Below are 20,339 nucleotides of genomic sequence, written 5' to 3'. Positions count from 1 at the left end.
TTTCTTGGGGTCAAACCTGTCTCCACTTGAGAAGCCACTAACCTGGCCCTTTATAGAAAATGTTGCCAACCCCTGAACTATAAGATCTTCCAGGAAAGAAACTGCCCAATTCACTTTGCATTCCAAACACCGTACCTAAAATATAATAATAGCTCATTACATCAATCATTTAAAGGTAATTGAAAGATCATAAGACACTGCAAAGCAATTTAAACTTCATAAGCATTTTAGACCTGAATGGGACACTGGTGATCATCAAGCAATACCCAATTTTACAGCTAAGTTTTGCTTCCTTAAGCATTTTAAACATCATCCATAAGAACTGTTACATTAATATCTATGAAGAAAAGTTATGCTAAGAAAGATAATTTGGTCGGGCATGGTGGCTCACGCCTGTAATCCCAACACTTTGGGAAGCCGAGGTGGGTGGATCACCTGAGGTCAGAAGTTCAAGACCTGCCTGGTCAACAGGGTGAAACCCCGTCTCTACCAAATATACAAAAAAATTAGCTGGGCGTGGTGGTGGGCGCCTGTAATCCCAGCTACTCGGGAGGCGGAGGCAGGAGAATCACTTGAACCCGGGAGGCAGAGTTTGCAGTGAGCTGAGATCACGCCATTGCTCTCCAGCCTGGGCAACAAGAGCAAAACTTCATCTCAGAAAAAAAAAAAAAAAAAAAAAAAGAAAAAAAAAAAAGATAATCTATCACAATCTCATTTGATTGCCAGAAATTTTTAAAATGTGAAATCACTGCATTCATATTTCACATATGCACGCATATTTATCCATGAGTGAGATTTTTTTTCCTATGTCTATAAAGAAGAAATTATTCTCCTTTGGCAGATGGGATCATTTCAATTGTGGTCAAAATATAATAAGGAGAAACAGCAACTATCTTACAGTCAGTCAAGAAATTCATTGAGGGGATATAAATTCTTTTCCACTGTCTTTAATAATTTGATATTATATACAGCATTGCTGTAACTACAAAAACTCTGTTTTCAAAGGGATTGTATGCAAGCCAGAAAAGCTAACAAATGGCTAAGGGGTATTGTAAGGACCAACTGAATGACAAAATAGCTAGTATTTCTTGAGTACTCACTATGAAACAGATTCAGCTAAAGGCTTTATTGCATCATCTCATCTGATCCTCATAAGAAGTCTCTGAGGTAAGTGCTATTAAGATACCAGTTTTATAGATAAATAAACTGAGTTTCAGAGACGCTAACTAACCTGTCCAAGGCACATAGGTAGTAAGTAGAAAAAGAAAAATTTGAACCTGGAAGTCTACCTCCTAAATCTGAGCTGACACACCCTATATTATATAAGTGTGCTTGGAATTCAGAAGTGAGGAAAGACCACCGTTAACCCAGTGATCGGTCAAGCAGGTGACCATGAGCTAGGTTCTAGAACAAACGGTAAGCATCAGACAGAAAAGCTTTGAAAGGGAGAATTTCTTGGCTAGAAGAACCAAATAAACAAGTTATAGAAGAAAGAACTTAAAACATACATTTAGAGTAATAGGAAAAGACTACTCTGGTTAAATTTAGGGAGGAACTATGAGGAGGTGGCAGCCAAGTTGAAGACAAACTGCAGAAGGCCTTGAGTGGGAGACTGAAGAAGACATGCTCTGGTGGGCACTGGATGTTTCCAAAGAATGTCACAAAGAGCAAAACGGGGCAGAATGTAGCATGGAGAGAAAGCAGAGAGAACAGAGGTGGAAAGACTCATCATGACACCATGACAGGCAAAGTACTATGGGGCAGAGGGAGAGGCAGGAGTGAAGGGACCAGGAAGCAGAGGACAGAGATGAGTGAGAAATATACAGGGAATTGCCAAGGGAATTTTGTGTTTGATTAAATGAGGGCAAAAAGGAAGAACGGGAATGAGAAGGAAAGATCACATCTCACTTTGAGGTTTCTAACTCGAGTGAATAGGTAATGACAGTATGAGCTGTTCTAAACCTATTGAATTCTACATAACCATGCCCCATCCTTCTCACATTTAGCACACTGCACCCACCCTGGCTTCTAGAAGTTATGGGTCATCCAATGCTGCTTTTCTTATCTTTCCTTTTTCAAACCTTATAACCACTTTGTTTTGCCTTTTTCCCTACCATCTGGAAAGAGGCATTTTTTATCTTCCTGAGTTTAATAAAGTGCATGTCAAGAGAGGGGTTTTATGAAAGGATAGACTAACACTTGTTTTTAACTCTGAGAAGAAGAAACAAATAGGCAAATATCAAAGGTGCAAGAGAAAAGTTCTAGAGATCTGTGTACAACCATGTGAATATGGTCAAAAATACTGTAGCATGCACTTAAAATTGTGTTAAGGGAGTAGATTTTGGGATATGTGTTTTTTTACCACAATTTTTAAAAGAAAAAATATATAGATATAAACTGCAAGAAAGAATGAGAATAACTGAGTAATTCAGGAGTTGAAAGGGAGAGAAGGAGATGCTGAGCACAGGTAACACGTGAGCTTACAAAGATAGAGGGACACCTCACTTTCGAGGTTAAAGGGAAAGAGAAAATTAACCTAGATATGGGATAAAAGGAAGATGAAGACTCTGAGGTAGAGATAAGCTTGATAAATTGACATTGCCTAGCCTGGATCTTTTCAGAAAAGCAACATATCCAGCCCTAGATATTTCTTTCCTCTCACCACCTCTCTCACTGAGCCACGGCCACCATCGCCTCCTGGACTTTACTTGAATGTGCCAAGCTTTCCTTGCTTTAGGTTCTTTTTGTCCTAGTAGCTTCCTCTGATTGGAATGGCCTCTCCCCAAGGTTTTGTGTGTGTGACTGAGTTGCATCTCAGGTCTCAATTATTGCATCCTCAAAGAGTCCAGCCCCAGGCTACTGGAGACCCACTCACTATCTCATTGATTCAGTTTGGCTGTGTCCCCACCCAAGTCTCATCTTGAATTGTAGTTCCCATAATCCCCACGTGTCATGAGAGGAACCCGGTGGGAGGTAATTGAATCATGAGGGCAGTTACCCTTATGCTGTTCTCGTGATACTGAGTAAGTTCTCACAAGATCTAATGGTTTTATAAGGGACTTTTCCCCTTTTTGCTTGACACTTCTCCTTGCTGCTGCCATGTGAAGAAGGACATGTTTGCTTCCCCTTCCACCATGATTGTAAGTTTCCTGAGGCCTCCCCAGCCATGCTGAATTGTGAGTCAATGAAATCTGTTTCTTTATAAATTACCCAGTCTCAGGTATATCTTTATTAGCAGTGTGAGAACGGACTAATACACCCATTATTCTCTTTCGTTTCCTTCATGCCACTTATCATTATCTGAAAGTATCTTAATTACCTGTTTTGCATGTATTCTTAGTCTCCTTCAACCATAATGTGAATTCCATAGGCTCATAGACTTTATACATGCTGTCATTCACCACACACTCCCACTCTTTGAACAGATTTTATGACAGAGTAGGCATTCCATGAATATTTACTGCATTCATGAATAAGTAAATGAGTGGCATGCTGTTGACAAAATGAATATAAGCAGAAATTGGAAATTTGGAACAATAATTCTATCACTGATGTTCACAAATATTTATTAATTTATTGAAGAATATTTCCCATCTATTCATGTGTCAGGACCTATGTTTAACTTCAAAGGGAATGTGCAATCTACATAAATCCTTGTTCTTGTCTTTTAGAAGCTCAGTCTATTGAGGAAACATATGAACACAGTGCATATTAAAGTGCAATGTGATGAGGACTATAATAACAATTGCAACGAGTTGAAGTTTTGAACTGAGAGCTATAGGAGCATATAATAAAGTACTTCTAACTTAAGCAAGGTAAAGCAAAAAAACAATTCCACTAAAGTGCTAAGGATACTAGAGTTCATAGTCTGACATGCAAATGTAGAGGGTTAGAGAGTAACCATGAGGTAGGGAACATCAGAAGTATGTACCATCCTCCCAAGAAGTTTTTCATTGAAAGTGAGGAATGAGCTAAGGTGTAAATTGAGCAGGAGACAGTATCAAAGAAGTGATTTTGAGTATGTCTCTAGCTGAAGGGATGGAGCAGAGGAGAAGGTGAGATCGAACATTAAGAGAGGGAATCTTTAAAGGGGCTAAATCTCAAAAGAGGCAAAAAAGAAGGGGAAAGTTCATTCTGTAAGATGGGGGGAAGAAGGTAGCAATGAGAATCTTTGAAGGTAAGTCTTAAGGTGGAGAGAGAGAAGCTTAGCAAGCATTACCTGAACAATTTCTATTTTCCCTACAAAGTATGAGATAGAACATCTGCTGATATTGGGTGGTGAGGGAAAAGCTGAGGGAGAGGGAAGGAGGAGAATTTTATTGGTTGATAATTGGTGTGCAATGTTGCTGCCCTAAGCTGCATCTTCACTGATTTGTAAAGTGAAAAATGTGTCCTTGTATCTCTCTTGAAATCTATGCAGGAACTACTTGTGGCACACTCTTCACATGAGGAACAGAACACAAGGTTACAAAAGCACCGTAACACTAATGGAATAGTCGTTTCTGCCTTTGCAAAACAATTTTTGAAAACATAAGCTAATTAATTAGCTCAATGATTGCTTTATCCCTGTAGGTATATGTGTACATGGACTAGTGTTTTTTTAATCTCCTCTGAGGCTTTCAAAGACACAAGAGATTTTGTCTCAGTAGGAATGTTGTGGTAGATTACATTTGCTGTAAATAAGTGACATTTTTAGAAAGCAATGAGTTCCACTGAATTTATCTTGACGAGCCAAAAAAAAAAAAAAATGCAAAGCTAAATAAGTGATTCCCAAAATCAGACTGAAAATTCAAAATAAATCTAAATAGTAGCTGCTCCTCATTTGGGTGTTTTGAAGGCATTAAAGGCAAATAGCTCAACTTCATGGAAAATATTAGGCTGGAACAAAAAGAAACGATGTGCTGTCCATCTCAAGATGAAACTATTGCACTGCTTGGCATTTATACTAACAGCAGCATCTTCCCTCTCAGGTTCCATAATGAAAATCATTCCTCCATTAGCAGGTTGAGCAATATCAATTTGCCCAAAGTGGGAAATCAAGCAAAAACTGCCTTCCTCTCAGAACAATCAATGGCAAGGTGAAAGAAACAGGTAATTTTATCTAGTCTCCCAACAGAACATTTTTGCCTGATTAAATGACCTTTCCTATGAAGTAGAGACTCTAAGTGGTAGTGAGAGACAATTCCTTACAGTAAGTTTAAACACAGAATCACCAACCTTTTCCAGAGGAGCTTCCTTTTCTTCGTCACTAACTCTTATGACTGAGTTGGTAGAAAGGGCAGCAAAATCAGGATGTTGACAGTATTTACATCTCAACTCCAACACTTAGAATGATGTAAGTGGGAAAGACACTCACTCTCTTTAAATTCAAGTTAGTAATGATCATAGAATCCAACTCATAAGTTTTTTTGTGAGAACTAAATTAGGGAATAAGTAGGGAATAAGTCTGAAGTACATAGCACCATGTAGACACACACTTCACATGTGTTCACATTAAGTGTTCAATAATTGCTAGTCTTTATTGTTGCTGCCATGATTATAATTGCTGTGGTTGTAATGGTTTTCAAGATGATCAAGTAAAGGACTGAGTAAAGATAAATTACTGTAAGTGAGTAACAGGTGATGGTAGTGGCTGGGAACCTCAACTCCTACCACAAGGACAACCCAATAAATGTCTGTGGGACGTGTAAAGTCTACTGATTTGGAGATTAATGAGGAAAGTCTTCCACATGATGAACCTGAGCTAATCAGTTAGCCTTATTCTTTCTTTGCAGATAGGTCATTCATCGTAGAACTATAGATCTATCATATAAAATCAATCTATCTATAGATCTATCTATAAAATCAAAACCACTCATATGATTCCAGAATCCCCTCGATAACCTCAGCAAAATGGTTGCCCAGTCTCTGCTTGGATGCCTTGAGTGTTGGAGAACTCATTACTTTGAAGGCAGTTTTGGAGAACTCTCACTGAAAGTTCTTCCTTATGTTAAGTACCCAGCTTCCACTCACTAGACTTAGTTTCTCTTCTTAAGGGTATATGGGCCACATTTTATTCCATTTCCACAGGACAGTCCTTCATGTATGAAGATGACTCTCAAACCTTGGGCACAGGCATCTTCACTTTCTCAGGTTAAATGACCCTGGTTCTATCAGTTAAGCCTTCTTATGTTGTCAGGATCTTGAATGCCTTAGTTTTTTGGTTTTTTTTTTTTTTTTTTTTTTCTACAGCTCAGCTCTAAAGATATTCTAATCTGTCAATTAGTTATCATGTTAAAAGCTTATTCTGGGCCTAGTGCAGTGGCTCATGCCTGTAATCCCAGCCCTTTGGGAGGCCGAGGTGGGTGGATCGCTTGAAGGAGTTTGAGATGAGCCTGGCCAACATGGTGAAACCCCTTCTCTACTAAAAATACAAAAATTAGCTGGGTGTGGTGGCACATGCCTGTAATCCCAGCTACTTCAGAGACTGAGGCATGAGAATCGCTTGAACCCGGGAGGTGGAGGTTGCAGTGAGCCGAGATCGCACCACTACACTCCAGCCTGAGTGACAGAGCAAGACACTGTCTCAGAAAAAAAAAAAAAAAAAAGCTTATTTTCCCTTTCCAGTAATTATACTAGCACATAGTGACAACAATGATGATAATAATTGTAAATAAAATTTGCTGAACATTTTCTACATGTCAGCTATTTTACATGCATGATCTCAATACAACAGCCCTATCAAGTAGGTATAATTATTGTTCCCATTTAATAAGTAACAGAAGGTTAAGTATGTTACCCAGCATCATACAGCTACTGGGAGTAGAGTTAGGCTTTGCAGCCAGAAACTCTAACTCCAGAGCCTGCTTTCTTAACCAATAAATTACACTGCAGAACTGTTACCTCCTTTGTTGCACAGGTCAGACCTCTATTAATTCAACCTCAGATAATACAGATGCACAATTTCTGTCATTTTCCGTCCCTGCCATCCAAAAAGTTAACAAGCCATGTTCTCTTATGTCTCTTCAAGTCCTTAATATAAGACAGAGCTTTGTGCCATCTTACAAAAACTTTCATATAGGCCAAAAAAATCCACTTAATCAGGGCCCATTGGTATTTTAATAGCTTGATAGCTCTTGCATCTAAACCCTATTGCTCACCTTATTAATGAGAATATCACAAAATGTGTCTTCAAAAACTTTGCTGCTATTTAGCTAGATGAGGTCCATAGTACTTTTCTGAATCATCAGTAATACTACTGAATGAGTATGAGAATTTGGTTGATATGATATAGCTTTTTCTTAGTGCTCTTAATTAGTGATGGCAGTTATATTGATCACTCTTTTCTCTGCTATGGGCTCATACGTTCTGTTAATATTGCACTCCAAAATCTTACCCAGATTTCAGTTTAACTCATAAGTTCATTGTTTGCATTATCTGCATTTTTCAATTGTCTAGTCTTTAGGAACCTTCTCTATTCACTAGCATTCCTCAAAAAGCACAGACTAGGTTTCAAAAATTGTATTTACAAATTCTCACTGTATCCTGGGATAGCATTCATCTGAGGCAGGAAATCTGAATTAATACAGAGCAAATTATCTGATTTCTAAGATCCTCCAGTATTACATTTCCTACTTTTGTCTGTCTTTCCCTGTCCAAGGACCTATCTTTTTGTCAGCAATAAACAGGAGTAAAATAGGAACATGAGGAATTCTGCTACATCACCTAGGGCTTCCTGCTGCAAATGATAGAAAACAGAGCCACAACAGGTTTAGGCAACAGAGGTACTTTATTCAATCATGAATGGAAATTAAGGGGTAGTCTAATTTGAAAACTGTTTAATCCAGGGCCTTCAAAAATGTCACTAAGGCCTAGTTTCTTCCCATCTTTTGGCTCTGATTTTCTCCATCCTGGCTTCGTTTTTGGTCACTGTGGTGGCAAGATAGTGGCCAGAAGCTTAGTTTAACACCACTCCAAGTTCTAGCCTGAAGCAGGAGAGAGCTGTTTCTCTACAACATACAGACAAAACTCCTGAGCCTGTATGTTATGGATCCAAATTGGTTTAGGAGCTCACCTATGAAGAAAGCAACCATGACCAGGTGAATAGGAGTCCCTAATTGATTTAGGGATCACATGCTCACTAACGGAGCTGGGAGTGGAGCAGGTGCCACTGAATCATTGGATTGAGAATGAGAGGAATAAAAATCAAGAAACATGTATCAGATGAAGGCAGAATGAATACCCAGTTGCCAAATATATATATGTATTTTATATACATATATAAATTTATATTTATATATAAATTTATATTATATATATATTTTTTAATCTACTTCTCCATCAATAACCTATTAACTACAAGCAGCAAATCCTTCTTTAGTAATTTTGTTGTGGCACTAACTGAAGAACTATTGTCTGTCATAGCACTGAAACACCAAAGATCTTTGAGACCTCAGTGCTCCTCACTCTTCCTTAGGCCCATACCACTTTCTTACAGCCACCCTTGGCTAAATGCTCACACCTGGTTCCTACTGAAATAAGCCTCAAATGTATCCCTGTCCCCAGTAGCTAAGGGTTTTGCTCCTTCTTCCTCTGTGCCACTGTATGTTATGGGTCCAAATTGCATTAGGAATCCACCTATAAAGAAAACAACCACAGCCAGGGGAATGGGAATCTCTAATCGACTCACATTGCCAATCTCTCTCTTTCATTCTCTCTCTCTTTCCTGCCCACTGCAATTTCTTGTAATCCAAAAAGTAATCTCTTTTCCAGAAGATTCCATTTATCCTCTTTACAAAAATTTTGTTCTGAAATTGAATCACCCGACATTGCCAATATTTGACTTTTTTTTTTTGTCCTCACACAAAAAATGGCAGTTTTGTTTTCTGAGACAGAGTCTCACTCTGTTGCCCAGACTGGAGTGTGGTGGCACCATCTTGGCTCACTGCAGCCTCAACCTCCCGGGTCCAAGTGATCCTCCCACCTCCCTCCAAAATACCTGGGACCACAGGCATGTGCCACCATGCCCAGCTACATTTTTTTATGTTTTTTGTAGACACACAGTCTTCTTAAGTTTACCAGGCTGATCTCCAACTCCTGGACTGAAGCAATCCTCCCACCTCAGCCTCCTAAAGTGCTAAAGTTATGGGCATGAACTAACATGCCCAGCCAAAAATGGTCATTTTTTTTTATGGTCAACCCATAAAAAAGCTCTATAATTTACTAGGGCTGCCATAACAAAATACCACAGACTGGGTGACTTAAACTACCGAAACTTATTTTCTCACACTCCAGGAGGCTGGAAGTCCAGGTTCAAGGTTTCAGCAAGCTTGGTTTCTTCTGAAGCCTCTGTCCTTAGCTTGTAGATGGCTATCTTCTCCCTCTGTCTTCACATGGTCTTTCCTTTGTATATCCATATCCTTATCACTTCTTCTTATAAGGACACCAATCATATTGGTTGAGGGCCTATCTATATGACCTCATTTACTTATCCATATGATCTCAATTACTTCTTAAAAGGCCCTATCTTCAAAAATAGTCACAAACTAAAGGTTAGAACTTCAACATATGAATTTACAGAGGACATCACTCAGCCCATGACAAGCCAATAGGTAGCTCCTGAGATGCAGTAATTGCTTTTTCTTTTCTTCTTCTGCCACGTTCCTCCATTTCCTCTGATTTGCATCTTCACTTCTTTCCATCTTGCTCAACTCTTATTTATTCTGGTCACCTTTTTGTACTGGTTCTCCCATTCTGTCAAGACACTGTTATCTCCAAACCCACAGAGTGCTTTTCTGTACATCTTCCTTCATGGAATAAAACTCACCTTGCTACCCAAAATCTAACAAACAGTAATGTGTGTTTCTATGCTGCATTTACAAGAAGGTCTCTACAGTAATGTGCATTTGGATTAGCAGGGATTACTATCCTCACTTTACAGATCAAGACAAGGATATCCAGAGAAGTTGTATAATTTTCTAATTAACTTTAGAACTGAACCCGGTAGCAGGCCTTTTTAATTAAACTACATTGGACTCTCCTAACTTCTGCAGGTCTTTAATTGCAGAAATGGTGAAGAGCAGTAAGTGGTTCTTTGGCCTGAACTAATTGATTTTGTTTCAATTAATAACATAAATAACAACTTCATTAACATTTGTATAGTGTTTTGTATTTTATAAAACACCTCTATTTGTCTAATCCTATTTGCTCCCTACATAAAAATACATGAAATCAGTATTAGTCTCTCTCTTTATAGATGAAGAAACCAAGGCTCAGAGCAGTCAAGTAACTTGCTAAAAGCCATGCAACCAGCAAGGAATAAGTCTAGGCAAGACTCAAACCCTGGGCTTGTGCTGCTGAAGCCCACCCTCTTCTCATGTCTCGTGTTGACTCTAAAAACCTCACTTGGGCTTTGCTAGCCCTACGCTGCACGGTAGTCTTCATGATAGAAAAAAGGAATATTTAGGCCCAATGCTATGACCTAAATTCACCTGCTTATGGACAGAGACATTTATCACCACCTGAGAAATTAGGAAGGCTACCAAAACAACAGCTTGGGAAACAAATGAATTAGAGAAAAAGGGAACGGAGATGGGGAGGAGGGAGGACAGTGAGTAAGGAAGAAAGAGGACAACCCAAAAGAAAATCCAGAGAAGAAATTAAGTGATAGCATGAGAGATAGCAACAAGAGATAGCAAGCAAGACAGGGTAAAATAAAATGAGTATTTTTTTTAAAGAAGAAAAAAAGCAACAACAAACACATTATCCCAAAGCCCGCAGGTGCCAGCAATTCAAATAAACGTATAGCAATTAACAGAATTAACACAGCCTTAAATAGCTTGGCTCACCAGATGTGGACGCCTATCAGGGTTCTATAAAATGTAAAGTTATTACAGATTAAGCCATTAATCATCTGTTCAGAGACTATCTCTGGCTGCAAAACTCCATTCGGTTTTAAATGGCTAATAATCACAAAGGGATGTGGAATGTAATGTGCACAATGATGTTCTATCCAATCCTTTTTCCTTTAAATATGTGCTCTATTCTCCCAATTCTCCTGCTTTTCCTTCCTCTCCATTAGAGATGCCATGAGAAAAGAGAGATGAGAGAGTCCAGTCTGTCCCAGAGGTCTCAGTGGCTCTTTCGCTTCTCCACATGGGGAAATGGAGGAGTGTCAGATTGAGGAGAAAGGAGGATGGTGTGGAAATAACTAAATCAAACTACACAGAAGGTCCAACACGTGGGAGGAAACTGTGATGGGCTTGAGTAGCCTGATGGTGACCCTACCCATGTAAACTCAGTCTTGGCTTGGCCTTCCTGTGTTTCATTTGTCATTGAACAGCTCAGTAATGCCAAGGACAGAGGAAAAAAGAAATGCATGTCCTCTCAGGGAGGGTCTTTGGAAACTGAAATGGGAGTCAGAAGGAAGCAGTTTTCTGCAGAAATTTTAAAATTCAGAGAGGCAGGTGCCAATCCAATGCCGAAGCTCAGGGACCACCTTTTCTTTTCTTTTCTTTTTTTTTTTTTTTTTTGAGACGGAGTCTCGCTCTGTCGCCCAGGCTGGAGTGCAGTGGTGCGATCTCGGCTCACTGCAAGCTGCGCCTCCCGGGTTCACACCATTCTCCCACCTCAGCCTCTCGAGTAGCTGGGACTACAGGCGCCCGCCACCACGCCCAGCTAATTTTGTTTTTGTATTTTTAGTAGAGATGGGGTTTCACTGTGTCAGCCAGCATGGTATCAATCTCCTGACCTCGTGATCTGCCTGCCTTGGCCTCCCAAAGTGCTGGGATTACAGGCGTAAGCCACTGCACCCGGCCGAGGGACCACTGTTTCTATCCCTGATCTTCAACTTCCTAGGACAAAAACACACATCAGGGGAAAGTGGTAGATGAATTAACATTACTCCTCGAAGAATGAAGGCCTGATGGGTAAGATGCCAATCTGACCATGTTCTGCTGCTTAAGGTCCTTCAATGGCTCCCCCATTACCTAGAGAACAAAGTCCAAGGGTATAGCATGAAATAAAGGCCTCTATGAAATGGTCCCTACCTAACCGCAGCTACCAGTCCAAAGCTCCCAGTCTTATAATTTGGGCCTTGAAATTAGCAAGCTGTTTGTAAGTTCTTCACCCAGACACCAGAACGTGCTCTACATCCATGCCTTTGCTCATCCTGCGCCTCATCCTGGAGCACCTCTTTCCCCATGCTTCCATGCTCCCTTCTACTTGGCTTCAAGCAACTCACCTTGGGATGCTCCCTGAACCCCAGGATGTATTAGGTCCTTCTCCTCAGCAGCCGCATTGTAACTAAGAATGCCTCATGTTGTGCATTAACTGCTATTTATTGCAATTATGTGTGTGTCTGCCTCTCCCCACTAATGTGAGTTCCTCTAAAGCAGGAACCACGTTTGACTCATATTTATATTTTAGCACAGTATTTGGCATATTATAGGTTTGGGGATATATTGTTTGCTATGCACTGAATGTTTGTGTTCTCCAAAGTTCATTCATGGAAATTCTAACCCACAATGTGACAGTTTTAGGAGGTGGGGCCTCTGGGAGGTAGTCAGGTCATGAAGGTCCCTCATGAGTGGGATTGGTGCCCTTATAAAAGGGACCCTAGAGAACTCTTATCCTCTTTTTTCCATGTGAGAACACAGTAAGAAAACAGCAATTTGCAACCCAGAAGAGGGCCCTCACCAGAACCTGACCAGGCTGGCACACTGTTCTTGGACTTCCAGCCTCCAGAACAGTGAGAAATAAATTTCTGTTGTTTATAAGCCACTCAGCCTATGATACATTTTAATAGCAGTCTGGACTTACACATTGCTCATCTAAACTCCACCAGATTTCAGAGCTCCATGAGGTTAGCACATTCATTTATTTATTTATTCCAGACATACTTATTGAGTGCATTTTTTTTAATGTCAGGGTCCACTCTAGGTGCTGGGGAAACATTTGTAAGCAAATAAGACCTCTGTTCTCATGGAATTCACATTTTAATAAAGGAAAACATAGTGTCAAATAAATGACCAAAGGCAGAAAACAAAGTAATCATTGAGGGCAGGTGGGATGAGTTATCCCTATTTTTGCATTATGAGAGAATTTATGTAGGGCAAACCTCAGAATAATGGAGGATTTCTTTCCTGACAATGATTTGCTAATATGAGAAATATAGAGATTCCATGTGTTAACGGGTATTCACTTACACTTATATTTCTATTTGTAAACTATTTTATACAATGCAATATATAATCCTTAATAATTATTATAAGAAAAAACATTGTATTTTGTAATGCTGTATGATTTCACTTTTATGTACATCATTTCATTTTTTTCTTAAGAGTGCAACAGAAGTTTTATTATCTCCTTGTTATGGGTTAGAAAACTGAGACTGGAGTAAGATCAGTGGTCTTATTATATAGCCAGTGATAAAGCTAGCATTCTTAAGCAGATTTTCTGATCTGAAGCCCAGTATTCTTTTCATTATACTATGATGTCTCCCTCACAGCCTTTTCTAACCCATTTTTCATAGAGGAACTTCCAATCATTCCTCTTAGCCTTGCTGAGGCTTTTAATATAATATTTTTCTCATATCTGATAGCTCAGGGGGAGGGAGAGAAGATTCTTGAAAGATTCAACCACTGCCATGTCAAGATGTTCTTTAGTCATCCCAGGAAAGTCAAGTGGTCAATAGTAGCTAAAAGCATTCATTTAGGAAAGATATTTATTAATGTACAATCATGTGATTTCACTCAACAAATATTGACCGAGAGCCACTAAGTGCCAAGAACCACTCTAGGAGCTGGGGACACAACAAGAACAAACATGAGACAGACACACTAAAATGTGAAAACGTGAAAAGGAACAAGATGCTGACTTCGTGATATTTAAGTGGACACAAATCTTATATTGATAACGAAGGTGTGTAGAGAACCATCATAGTTTGACAACAATGTGGACGTTTTGTGGTGGCTTTTACATGGTATGAAGTTAGGAAGTATGCACACAAGAAATATCCAGTCCCTTTGGCACAATCATGGAGCCAGAACTTGGCTTTTAGGTGTGAAGTAACTACAGTCCCAAAGACAAAACCTATTTTGTGCCACACACAAAGAAATATTGATGATCTGGAGCAGAAATTGCATAGGCCCTTTGCCGTGTCCCTAATTTGAAGAAAATTACACACAAAATCACCTTGTTTCATTTAGGACAACTTAAAGCCACAAATGGCGAGAGAAGATTTTTTTTAAGGTAGCAAGAGGAAAAGGAAGGGGAAGAAGAGATTGTGAAATAATTAGAGACTGTTCTATGGTTTAAGTGGGTGAGTGGGGTTTATTGGGTAGCTGAATCCTAACATAGCCTTTGCTGTTTACTGATTTATCAAAAACAAATACCAAGAACAAGAGAAGTATTTCCATAGACCTGCCCACAGAAAAGTGAAGTGTAATTATTAAATGCAAAGAAATAATACGCCAGCACTACGTTACACTCAAAGCAATCTGTTCAAAGTACTCAGACAAATACGAAGACTTCCGAGTCCCTTAGAAAGACTATCACGCTGTACAGGGAAAACAGACAGGGCAGGAGTTTATCAAGTTCTAGCTTTGCCTATCATTTCTGTTAGTGTTTTGAACTTTCCTTTTTCTAACTTGGTCTGAATTTAAATGCATATTCATGCTGCTAGCTAAGATAAGGATATATTGACATCACTGATTATAGTTATTTCTATTATCGACACTGTTTTTCAGAACTGCCTTTACCTTTTAAGCTATTCAGAATAATTCTGACAGACTTTTGAAGCTTTCTGCTCTCTATCTGGGCAGCAAAAATGTGTGTGTGTGTGTGTGTGTCTGTGTGTGTGTGTGTCTGTGTATATGTGTGTGTGTATTTTATTTTCTTTAGTTTCCACATGGATAATGTCATCAGAGACATCTTTGTGTTTTTATGAGACTTGTTTCAAAATTTTCAGGGCATCCTTCCTGATTAATAGAAGATTCGTGGTTGGGAAATTGTTCCATTGTCTCTAAGTATATAATAGAGAGGTAGCGCAATATAATTGTGTGTAGGAGAAAATTAATCCTAAAGGCAAGACCTAAATCCTGTCCTGGAGAAACTCCATGCTCAGGACTGTTGCACTACAAAACTGAATGAGCACTCCACAGCAACCAATGCCTCATTCATTCCTGAGCCATGTCGTTGGTAACAAGAATGTTGCAACCTTTTTCTGATGAGAGTGCAATTCCAATGTAGTGTGATTTAACAGTGTTTAAGAGTCTTTCAGGGTTCATTAGACCGTGTGTAGTCTATACCTTTATTCTATCCAAATAGGAGTAAATCCCAGGGAGGAAGGGCTCTATGCCTACCATAATTCCATCAGAAATGACGATGAAATCTCTGAAGCCAGCAGAAGCCTACGTAACATCCTGCAGAGAGATAATAGCACTATTTGGGTGCTCCTCTTATTTTGTCCCACAGGCTGAGAACAATACAAAGCTATAATTGGATTTTCCCTCCTTTATTATGTCTCTCTTTTCTACCCCTTCCTCTCAATTTGCACATGATTTATTACAGCAAGGCCTGCCTCAAATGTCACTCCTTCTCTAAAACTGACATCCACCTAAAATTTATGTTTCCTCTACTCAATTAGAGCATTTAGTATGTGCCACTGAACACATGCTCTCCTATGCTATACTTATTCACTCACTGATCTTATCTCCCTTCCTACAAGACAAAGCCTTGGAGCATGGAGATCACGGCTTAAAAAGAGCCACCAGATTTAGTTACAGCACAAAAAAGATACCCAATGATTATCAGATAAATAGACAAACAAATCCTTATTATGCATCTACTATGTGCCATGCCTAACAGACACAATTCCTGCCTGGACAAGGCTCACAGGGCAGTGGCATGAATGAATGCATGGACAGTGCCATCTCATATACAAATGATGCTCAACAAATTTCAAATAACCATAATAAGAATAAAACATATGCCCCGAGAGGAGACTCTTAAGATGTCACAAGGGATTGTTATCTTTAAGAAGGAACACTGTTCGCTTCTCAAGTAATGTCCCCAGGGAGATGGTATAGATATCTTAGGCAATCAAGCTTAGCTTAAACAAAATGTGCAGTGCACTGCTTTGATGCCACAGTGTTCTGAAAGAGTTCTACCAAATTAAGTCTGATTCTTTTTGCCTCAACAATTGACCTTAGAGGTTGAACTTACACTTGGCTGAAGCTGCTTTACTCTCAGACAGAGGTCTCAATACATCAGCTACAATGGTAATAAACAAGTAATGGCAAAGTCCCACTGTTTTTTCACAGCTACTAGCTCTCAGGGAAGAAGAAGAAGAAAAGGAAAAAACCAGTCTTCTGAGCCTTAATGTTACATTATAAGAATTTTCTTTCATCTCAAATAATGAGACCCTTGGGAACACCAGGCTTAGTGAAGGTAAAATAATACATATGTTATATTTTAGACAGGGTACACAACAACAGATTGAGCCACTTTTAGCTAGAGCTTTCCTATTTGCCAGGTCAAAATCACAAAATCAAACTTTACACTCATCTAGTTCCTTGTGATTTCAGTGGCCTTTCACCTGTGTGATTGCATTTAATTTATAAACATAGCCATCTGTGGGATAAGAGCTTCCATTTGTTAGATGAGGAAATAGAACCGCAGGGTACTCGATATGGTTTGGCTGTGTCCCCACCCAAATTTCATCTTGAATTGTAGCTCCCACAATTCCCACAGGTTGTGGGAGGGAGCCAGTGGGAGGAAGCCAGTGGGAGGTAATTGAATCATGGGGTCAGGTCTTTCCCATGCTGTTCTCCTGATAGTGAATAAGTCTCTTAAGATCTGATGGTTTTATTAAAGAGGAGTTCCTCTGCACAAGTTTTTCTTCCCCGCCACCATGTAAGATGTGACTTACTCCTCCTTGCCTTCTGCCATGATTGTGAGACCTCCCCAGATATGTGGAACTGTGAATCAATTAAACCTCTTTTCTTTATAAATTACCCAGTCTTGGGTATGTCTTTATCAGCAGCATGAAAACGGACTAATACAGTACTAAAGTAACAAACCCCAAGTCATGCAACCAGCTTAAGCAGGAATGAAAACGCAGGACACCTACTTCCAAGTCCAGTGTTGTTTCTGCTGCAATCTACCATCTCATAGATTTCAGGACAGATCCAGTCATTGATTTAGACATGTCATTTGTTTATAAATGAAACAATCACATGGTGCATTAAATAGAACTGGGTGAACTTTACCTCTTTAAGGCAGCCCATGAAGTTGTTGCTGACAGGGGAGCCAGGCAAGTCAGCGGTACTTGGGCTTCCTCCCACATAGAAGAAGTCGTCTGAGCCCAGCATGGTATAGTCCTCTTGAGTGTAGCCCGTCGTGGTAAGAATGCCATCCACAGAGATTGTCACCTGGTGGAGGGACATAGGGACAAAAAAAATCCCAACAATGACCTTATGATCCTATCATAACCCAGTGGCTTCCCCTATTTGTGGCATCACTTTCATTAAGATTTTCATGAAGTATACTTTCTAATTTGATTTGATTTTGGTATGTGCAGCCAAGTTCCATTTTCTGGTCTGCCTCCCTGGGTCTCAAGCCTTCAGTATTTCCCTGCAGACTCATGGAAGACTTTGTTAGAATTTCCAAGCTGGGCACCTTGTTCTACCCATTGCAATCTTTACACAGTCAGGCTAGAAAATGGAACCATCCTCAGACGATATCACTTGTCTCAGTTCATTGCTAAAATGATTGTTTATTTCTTACATGATTGTTATTCATGGTGGTAGTGAAAAACAGCAAAGAAGACATTTGATGATGAAGTTTGTTAGGGGTTGGTCTTTGGTTGTTGATGGTTTTATTTTTCCTTTTTTCTTTTCTTTTCTTTTTTCTTTTCTTTTATCTTTATTGTTATTAATATTTTTTTGGCTCACACCACACTGACAAACATGCATTCATGGAGGGAAGGAGAAGGGTCTTGATTCTGATATGGTCATGGATGATACATGCCATGGACTGCCCCAGGACACCAATCCCTACCCTCCCTTGGCTCCCATCACCACCTCCAAGAGAAGAAATGACCCAAACCAAAAAGGCAACTCTAATAACAACAACAAAAGGAATGATGAGGAATAATAACCAAAAAATAAAAATAATAATGCCCACAGAAAAGAAATAGCACCCTTTTACCCAACATCCATGAAAGGAGCAGAGGGCAGAGAGAAACGATGGGGCCTCAAAGCATGCACACACCATATGCCGATATACCCATGCAGAAATTATCTGGAACCAAGAGAGAAGGCGGAAGAGAAACAAAACAGGGAAAGGGTGGGGAGAAATCAGGGAAAGAATCAAAATCCACTTCACACTTACATGCATTGAACAAACTGAAGAACAAGATGGAAGTGAAAAAAAAAGCATTCAAAACTAAAAGGTAGTCTTTTCTCTGCCTGCCACCTCCCTTACTAAATAAAAGAAAAGAAAAGAAAAGAAAAAGTCCAAACCCAACCCCAAAATATATGAAAGATGAAAGGAGAATGAAGAGTGGGGAAAAATAAAAGAGAAGAAAGTGAAATTGGGTTGATGGTTGGTAGGTTGTTAGTAATGAGGAGGAAAATGAGGAAACAAATTCTGATGCAGGTAGGAAAATTCACGAGACAGGAACATGCCATGCAGAGTTTGTATGGAGAACATAATTGGTGGATATCCTTTTGGCCACGGTAGGGAAGTAAGGTAAAAGAAGGGTAAGAAAGAGTCTAGGAAGTTGAGTACTTTCCTCCCCAGATCACCTGTGGCAGTGGTGGCCACATAAAAGGGAAAGAGAAAAGGGACTAAGGAGTGGGAAAGGAGAAAAAAAGAACAGAGGAAGAGTGCGAGGGAGAGGAAGGCACAGAAGAAGGAAGTTCTCACTATAAATCTCTATTGTCTCTAGTATGTAACTTGCAAGTGGTAAAATAAGAAAACAAAACAAAACAAATTTGGCCAAATGGAGATTAAAAAAAAAAAGGCTTTTTTGGGGGGAAAAAATTGAAAACTAGAGAAAAGGAAACCTTCCCCACAAAATTCAATAAAATATCATTTTTAGGACAAGTGCATCCCCTTCCATTTTTTTTTAGAAAAAGAAAGGCTTGCATTTAATTCAACAAAATCTTAAAAGAAGAAATGAGTCTAAAGAGGATAAAAGGGGGGGTTGGAGAGGAAAAGGGGGGCAACACACGGCAAACCCAAAAAAAGAGACAATAAGAATGATATCTACCAGACAATGTAGTTTGTTTACCATAGCGTGTCCGATGCCTGAGTGCTTTGCGGAGAAGGGGGAAGAAAGGAAATTAAAAATTGTGAACAGAACGATTGTTAATTAAAAAAACTAAAAACAAAGATGAGTCGTTAGGGTGTTAGTACATTAGTCGGTTAGTAAAATGACACATTGCATGAATGATCTTGTGTTAGTTTCTCAAAAAAAAGGCACCCGACACAGAAAAAGAGAGTGGGGGGAAGACAATGAGACCAGGACTCTATGGAAAACCATGCCACCTGGGGCACAGCCAGAAAAGGAGCTGCAGTCTACATGCCATTGCAGCTCCCTGCTTCTTCCAAATCTTTCTCAGACCAGACCTCATCCGTTAGAATTAGCACCATACTTACTTCCCAAGGGCTCTTCTGAACGGACACCGCCCACTCCCTTCCCACCCTCTAACACAAACCCATTCCACCTCTTCCAAAAGGAAAGACCCCCAACAGGTACCATTCCACATGTAGATAAACAGATACAAAGAACTGAAATACAGATATTTTGGGGTTTATTTTTTTCACATCTGACTATGACTACAATATGGATAAATGATCATGACATCCTCCCAAAAAGGAAAAAACTTAAAACATTTACAGATCAAACCTAGCATAGAAAGTCTGCCTTATGTAGTGCACTGTAGGTTTCCATAGATAATTAAACATCTACAGCCTATTTGATTTTTGCGGATGTGTGCAACCAGAGAGAAACATTTTTCTTTCCGTTTACAATTAATAGAATGTATCAAAAAAAGTTAGAATCTTCTTTATTACTCAATCAGGTCATTAATTTGTTTACTTGGCCAGAATGCTTTGGAATCTCTCTCCCCCAATTCCTCTTGAACAATGCTTTTCAAGCTTTTATGTAATTTATCGTATGGATAGCAGGGAAGACTGGCAGGTTAAACATGATTAGAAAAGCCCTCTGGAAGACTGGAAGACTGGTAACCTCAGTTTTGTGTTTGTGGTTTAACAAAAGTTAACACATAGAGGTAAAGCAATGAAAGTTATGGCCATGACCTTGGACTCAGGCAAGGTCAAGGACCAATTAC

At 39.5% G+C, this 20,339-nt stretch overlaps 1 protein-coding gene across 16 annotated transcripts in view; it reads right to left on the bottom strand.

Annotated features, from left to right (window-relative positions):
* The window catches only part of NRXN3 (neurexin 3), a 1,699,552-nt gene that overhangs the window by 1,196,089 nt on the left and 483,124 nt on the right, over window positions 1-20,339 (bottom strand). For 10 of the 16 annotated variants that reach the window (XR_008493626.2, XR_008493627.2, XM_054448166.2 and 7 more), the window contains exons 6-7: window positions 19,277-19,300; window positions 17,250-17,411 (exon numbers count right to left, since the gene is read on the bottom strand). Coding sequence is in view for 13 of the 16 variants with exons in the window: in XM_054448166.2 (XP_054304141.2) it covers window positions 17,250-17,411; window positions 19,277-19,300 (186 nt within the window). In the remaining 3 variants the exon portion in view is untranslated. The remainder of the gene's footprint in view (window positions 1-17,249; window positions 17,412-19,276; window positions 19,301-20,339) is intronic. The other 6 variants (XR_008493628.2, XM_054448164.2, XM_054448165.2 and 3 more) reach the window with 1 other exon arrangement.

The sequence above is a fragment of the Pongo pygmaeus genome, chromosome 15, assembly GCF_028885625.2.
Source record: "Pongo pygmaeus isolate AG05252 chromosome 15, NHGRI_mPonPyg2-v2.0_pri, whole genome shotgun sequence".
NCBI classification, from domain to species: domain Eukaryota; kingdom Metazoa; phylum Chordata; class Mammalia; order Primates; family Hominidae; genus Pongo; species Pongo pygmaeus.
Note: the sequence above shows the minus strand (reverse complement) of the source record. Positions and strands in the feature narration are given on the sequence as shown.